Source organism: Adelges cooleyi, unplaced genomic scaffold, assembly GCF_023614345.1.
Source record: "Adelges cooleyi isolate 19-005CV unplaced genomic scaffold, UGA_ACOO_1.1 ACOO_flye_CR_arks_rails_tigmint_CR_PRNA_247, whole genome shotgun sequence".
Taxonomy (NCBI): domain Eukaryota; kingdom Metazoa; phylum Arthropoda; class Insecta; order Hemiptera; family Adelgidae; genus Adelges; species Adelges cooleyi.
Window position 1 is genome coordinate 13,952,140 of NW_026095912.1, and position 7,175 is coordinate 13,959,314.

General features: G+C 27.8%; 1 protein-coding gene across 1 annotated transcript; it reads right to left on the bottom strand.

Annotated features, from left to right (window-relative positions):
* Positions 1-1,597: 1,597 nt before the first annotated feature.
* Positions 1,598-4,059, bottom strand: LOC126836742 (uncharacterized). The gene is made up of 2 exons (XM_050570365.1): positions 3,924-4,059; positions 1,598-2,111 (listed from the first exon to the last, which is right to left on the bottom strand). The coding sequence occupies exons 1-2, from the start codon at positions 3,954-3,956 to the stop codon at positions 1,710-1,712; spliced, it is 435 nt and encodes a 144-aa protein (XP_050426322.1). The 5' UTR covers positions 3,957-4,059; the 3' UTR covers positions 1,598-1,709.
* Positions 4,060-7,175: the final 3,116 nt, after the last annotated feature.

Consider the following 7,175-nt stretch of genomic DNA (forward strand, 5'->3'; position numbering starts at 1 on the left):
AGTTCAACTAAATTTTCCATCATAACTTGAAATGGTAATGAAAAATCTTTTGTAGTTAAACTTTCAAAATGTTTGGTACATTTATACAAGACACTAAGTTTGTATACTTTATTTTTGTATTCAAATATTCTTTGTAATAATCTTATTTTATTTTATGTATAACATTATGACGTCATAATCGACTAAAATAAAAAACTTAGCTGTACATTTGAAAAAAAATGATAAATATGATCACTTCTACTCAATTTTGAAGTAAACAATACAATTATTTTGGAAATTGAGTTTTTCTCTATTGCAGAAAACGTTACTTTTTGAGCTCATAAGTATTTTATTTGCAATACGTTTCGTTCAGCGTTGTATTTTTCAAAGCTTAAGTATTGTTAGTAATTTGAAACTTGCTAGTTTCTTATGAAGTGTGAAGTGTCGACGTAGCTTACATAAATTAAGTTATTTATTTATTAAAATTATCAAAATGGACTATTAAATAGTATTTATCTATCAAAAATAACCAGCAATTTTTGATACTAAAAATACATACTGGGACTCTAGTATCATAATATTTAAAATTGATTTCTTAACGACCACTCTATGTACATTATAAAATACGTATACAAAACTTAAAACGTTTAATATTCTTATTTTTTTTTTTTTTATTCATCTTGAGTATGTTTTATTGCAATATGGTTTCAAATATAATTGTATTATTTACTCCAAAATAGAAGTAATTGTTAAAAAGTATCATAAAAAAGAATTATGTTTTTCTTGTATTTTTTCTTACAGTTATATATTGTGTGAAATTTTAGGTATAGAACACAATAATAATTATGAATTTGGATGGTCCATGTGTCTTTTATTGATAAAACTCTTAAAATAGCAACTATCGCTAAAAAAAATGTATTGACCACATTTTACAGTGAGATATAAAAAGGTTAACACTTTAATCGGATTAAAAAAATAATTATTTAATGTTCAAACTGTTTCTTTATGAACTACCTCTACCTTGTACCTATACACGAACTGTTAAAAAGTACACACTACAAACCTAACTAAGTAAAACCCTAGTACAATTACAAACATTAACAGTTATAAGCTAATAAAGAAAGAGGTAGCAACACTAGATAGCCAACAATACAACTGAAAAAAAAAACTACTATTTTGTTTGTACTGTACTAGATTTTTAAAAATTATGTAAAACAACATAATATATTAGTAAGTAACTATTGTTAAAAGAAAGCCATAATTTATTATAAAGTAGCAATACTCATTCATTAGTCATCTATTAAAAAAAAAACATAATTGTTTTGACCAGTACTGGCGTTTCTTAATTATAATATTTCTTTTTTTTCAAACGTTTGTCCAATAGATATTGTGTATATCGAATATTTTATTTAGTAGTTATTTCTTGTAATATAATTGTATATTGGCCTTGACCTGAGAAGTGATAGCTATATAATATAATATAGATTAGGTTCATCAAGCGTGTAAATGTTGTCAATAAGTAATATTATGATGTCATCGTTCTGAAATCTTAGTTAAAAAAAGCCCGGCATTAATCCAAACCGGAATTATAACGGGTGTATTAAAAAAAAACAATCAATTCAAAGAGTCAAAGTGTTTAAAATATATTTTCATAAATGACACTCGGATAAATCATTATTATTGTTTGTGACAAAATAGGTCAATTTTGGTTGAAAATGATTTGAACTCTTTTAGAAATACTCTTCTTCCAACGTGAAAGCAGCTTTGTCGTCACAACTCATCTGGGAGAGTTGGTGGTCCGGATACATTGTGTTTTGTAATTTCAACAAGCGTTCTTTCACGTATTCCAACGCGGACGGCTTGTCCTTAAATAAATCGTCGAATAGTAAGTTGAAATTATCTAAATTCTCCTTTGCGCCAACAATTTCTTCACTGGACATCGTTTGGACATAAGCTGTACTCCAAAATTTCTCGTAGATCAGCTGCAATCCGTCCAAGTCGTTGTAACATTGCAAGAACGCCACAATTGCCCTAGGATGTATGCCTTTTAATAAGTCATGAGGTGGGCATGCAAGGCCATTGTTATCGTAGACTTCTTCGGAGGAATCGCTCAAAGCGTAGCGTCCACAGACCTGGAACAAAATAAAAAAAAATGCACAATAAGATAGCGGTAAACTAGTGACATGAGCGCAGAATAATCACACAAAAATACAACATCTATAGTACAATGTATTTTCTAGAAATGTATAAACTTTTGCAACTCAAAAGTTAACAAATATAATTATACAATTGACTTTTTCAATTTAAAAAAATAACTCCCTCAACATTTTGATATTAGAAATCGATAGCAATATTAATAATTATGATGTATGTTGGTAGACAGCGTTAAAAATGATATTAAATCACAGGTTTTCCTAAAAAAAAATTACCTCAACCAATTCACTAACAGAATTGAGATTCGAGACAGGATCAAAAACAAAACAATCAAAATTATGGTTTAGAAAACTGTTTACTTCTAAACTGTCTTCTCGTGATAATCCAATGTAAAACTTAACTAATATTTGTGATAGAGTTTGTAAGTGAATGACACACAAATATTTAAAGAAAAAAACTACAATATTATTATTTCATGTTTAGAATAATCAAGGGTCACGGGGAAAACATCAATTTTAATTTTTTTGTGAAAATGATATACTATTTTATTTTTCAATTTTCCTATAAGCAAAATATTGTTTTTATTTTGCTTTTACTTAAATATATTTAGTTTACCGACAACATATGTTTTTCTCTCACTCGAACCCTTGCTAAAATGTCATTTTGTAAGTTAGAAAATTTCAAAAAATTGACATTGATCTTTTTTCCCGTGATCCTTTACGTGTCTACGTTAAATTGGTTAACCTGTATGAGTCTAGATAAAAAAAAAATGTTAAGGACAAATTAGCAAAATACCCAAAACCTTTTCACGTATAAAATAAGTTACACACAAATTAGGAAAATAATAGTTACAAATATTTGTGTGACAAATATTTTATATTTGTATTAGGTTAATGCAAAAATCATAAAGATGCTATCATAAAAATTACCATAATATGGACATTATGGAGTAACAATCAAAATGAAAATATGGTTTTAAGATATATTTTTAGTAGATGAAAATAATAAAATGTATTATTATTATCTATAATAAAATTAATATATGTATTTTAGAGAGAAATGGGTACATTTTTGGCCTTACAAGTACTCTTTGATTAAGATTTTCAATCTTTATTTTAATGCTTTTAAAATGTACAATTCAGTATGTTATAGCAATTTGAATTTTTTTCGCAATAAAATAATGCAGAGACATTTTAACTATACTTATTAGATATAGTAAATTGAACTTTTATTTAATGGCTGATTTTCAGTTTTTAATTCCATAATCGAATGCAATTTATAATCTATAGCCTTGCTACATAGGAAAAAATGTTTAAACGGTTTAAAAATATTCCTTAGATCTTTAGATAACTGAAATTAATCATTATATATATATCTAAGTAGGTACACCAAAAATGCTTTTAAAATTTATACTTCAATAAATTATAACAATTTTGTTATAACAAGTTTTTTTGCAAAAAAATAAAATTTGAGTTAATATTCAATTGCTAAAATTCTGTTTATAAGTTAAAAATTTGAGTTAAAAATTTTTTTACTTTGATCGGTAAAGAAGGAGTTTTGTTAACGTTTTACTATAAAGATTTTGTCAGTTAGAGCTTTAATAAAAACGTATTTAATTGTAGTTAATCACAATAAATTGTAATACTGTTTTTACGGGCTATGCAAATTTTAAGAATCTATTAGTTCTACGGGCGAAATAGATTATTAAATAACTGACTGACAATAGAAGGGAAATCGCACTTTTTATTTTTGTAATCTGTATATTAAAAATCATTATACAAAATACTTACCATCACGACAAGAACAACTGCGAAAGTCTTCATTATAATGATTTTACAGATTTATCGATTATGTATAAAAAATGTAAATTTACTTAAAAATCAAATTAAGTTTTAAACAATTATTTTGCGTCATGCCATACTTATATATCTGTACCTGCGCTACAAACTATATGGACATCTGTATAATTAATCATTAATGCCTAACCGATGTGCTGTTAATGGAAAATAAATACATTAATTATTATTATTTTTTTTAATGTTTTTGGAGTACTTATTGTTAAGGCCTATTGATTAAGCCATTAATCACTTTAGCCAGTATTACAAGCGTAATTATCAATTGTTAAAAAATATATATACTATTAAATTGTGGTAAGTAAAATTTAGGTTATTTTTAAATTTAGTAAATTGCACTGTTAACATACTAAATGATGCATTTTGATTTGAGGCAGTATTTAGACGTTATTGGTAATAGGTTTAAATTTACTCTTTTTGAGGAGTGAGAGGATAACAAGTGTCTATGGAAGTTTTAATACAGTATTAGCTGAAATCAACAAATAATAAGAAACGTTGAACATCAGTGTAAATTTCTGTAAGTTTTACGGCTATTCATCGAATTTTCGGTTATTTAATTTTAGTTGTATTATACAGACACCAGTTAAATTATTATAAACACCATTATTGTAAAGGCCTTTTCATGTGTATTGAGATTCAAATATTTGATCTGTACACACATTCTTAACTAGTTCATTAACTATCTTACTAATAGCTCAATTTAAATTAAATTTTTTTTTATTGTTTCATTGATACATTGATAAAAGCAGAAAAAGTGTCGCAATATTTTTAGCTTCGATGCGTAGGTTAATGGTTTTAGTATGATGAGAGTTTTTTTTAGTCTGTACCCCCTCTTACTATTATAATACTCGAAAATTTTCTTGGAGTAGCAACTTTATAAATCATAAATTTTATCTTGTCGGTACTTTGGAAGGGGTAAAAGTTGAAAAAGTTCACTCCTTCACCTTTAGAATCAGGGAAAACCCTCCAAAAAAACCTATATGAATTTTCAATTTTCAACTTTACTAGCTATAATTTCAAAAAAAATTACTCAGATAAAATTAAAATAATTGTACCTAATATGTTATTTTTACACGTTATTTTATTACAAATTTAATATATTTTGTTTTTGAATACTCAAAGTGACAGTTGAAAAATAAATATATGTTTTCAAAAAAATCCTAAATTGTATGTGTGTGCGACAATATTGTCAACCTATGATTTATTATTAATATTCACACTAATATTTAAAAAAAACAAATCATTATGTTACAACTATTTATTTTAAGTATAAAGTATAACATTCAATTCGATGTTAAAAAAAAAAGTAACCAGTCTTTCATCCTGAATTTTGCTGTAGAAAAAGGGTATTCTAAAGAGTTTATATTTAATAGTTATTTTGCATTCACCTTTTCAAATAACATAATATTTCTCTTAGATTTTTTTTGTTGTAATTAAAATAAAATAAGTAGGCAATATATTTGTTTTTAAAGAAAATCAATATAAATAACTTTAAAACACTGTAAAAACACGACAAATACATTGTAATGAAAATAATGTGCTCAAAATTGTATTTTTACTATTAGGGAGCTTACTGTTGGGGTTGATTGATGGTGTTTTTTTTATTTTTAAAGAGGAGGTGATGATATATTTAAACTGTTGTGTATTGACTCGATAAAACACCCTTCAGGTACGATTTCTGATTTATAGACTTGCTACATATTAAGCTCTGTTCCCACTATGCCCCGCCCTCGTTGTACTATTTTTTTTTCATTTATTAAAAATATAAATAATTGACTACTAGGTAAATCATGTTATTCCATCAAAAATAATTGACCATTTTTGGTTTTTTTAAATGTATAATAATTATGGCGATTTAATAATGATATCCCAACGGGAAACATGACATTTTATAGCTGTATATATATTTTCAAATGTAAACATTTAACATCTGCTGTTATAGCAGGTATGTAAAACATTAACAAATGCAAAATTTAACGTACATCATTCATTGTTACACGATGGTCACAACACTCAAAAAGTACGGGGATTGATTATAAATTATTTCTAAAAAAATGTACACCGATGTTTGTTAAAAGCCGGGCAGAAGAAATTAGACACGTATTATATTATAAATTGCGTCATTGTCAAGAACAAAACAAAAAATAAATATGTTTTTTTTTGTTAAAAGTTTTTATTTTAATTATATTAGCCAATTAATAATGATAAAATGGAATTTTACATTATACAATTTTAAAAATATATTAAACGAATGACTGTTGTGGCTTTGTTGGCAAATGAGGTGTTTCAAGTTCTGTGCCGATTGGATTTTCACATAATATGCTGAACAGATATTTCGTTGTGTACTATGAATTCGTTGCTATACTATTGTTGCGTTTCTTTACGGGTTATACATGATACGGGTCGTTTTTGAATCCGAATCGTACTCAAAACCGAGAGAGGAATAGTCGAAACCGACTAGATTGTCGTCGACGGTTGAATTCACCATTAGTTGTATATTATCCACTATGTAGAGGGCCGGAAAGTATCTGTCTAAATCCCGTAGAGATTTCGTAGCTTCGGAAAGACCATGGTTTTCTACTTTATACAAATTCGGCTTGCAAAATCCAAAATAGAATTCAACCAAGCGTTTTATGGCGATTATCAAATTTTCTAAGATAGAATTCAATGTTGCGACGTGGTATTCTTTTACGAGCGATTCCCTGTCGAAATCCAAGTTATCGTAGTAACTCTTGAAATGTTCCATGGCTGTGGACACCTCTTTGCAGAACGACGTGCCTGGGAATAGTTGGTAAATACACAAAAGCGTAGCTTGCATACGCACCACCATTTGATCGATTTTTCTGATCATGTCCACAACAATGCCGACACATTTTAACGATTCGGAGAGATCGTCAATTCTTTTACACCGGATGATTGCGTTAATGTTGTAATCGTAACACTTTTCTAGTAAGTAGGCATACTCGCAGCTAAACAACTGATTTACTAGGCGAATTTTAGAAATCGCATTTTCTTTAGTGACCGTTTGGCCATTTGGGTCGGTTGTTAGTACAACAGCCGCAGTCCCCAATAGTTCGACGCCGTCCCTCCTTCGCACGACTATCTTGATACCACTGCCTCTCGACCAGTTCATCCAACCGGGATGTGTGAAAATATGATTCAAAACGTTAACTTGGTATGTGGTCACCT

Excerpts from the sequence above, each read along its gene's own strand:
- LOC126836742 (XM_050570365.1), bottom strand. The coding sequence starts at position 3,956 with ATGAAGACTTTCGCAGTTGTTCTTGTCGTGATG. Across the intron at positions 2,112-3,923 it reads CAGTTGTTCTTGTCGTGATG|GTCTGTGGACGCTACGCTTT; the intron begins GTAAGTATTTTG and ends ATTTTGTTCCAG.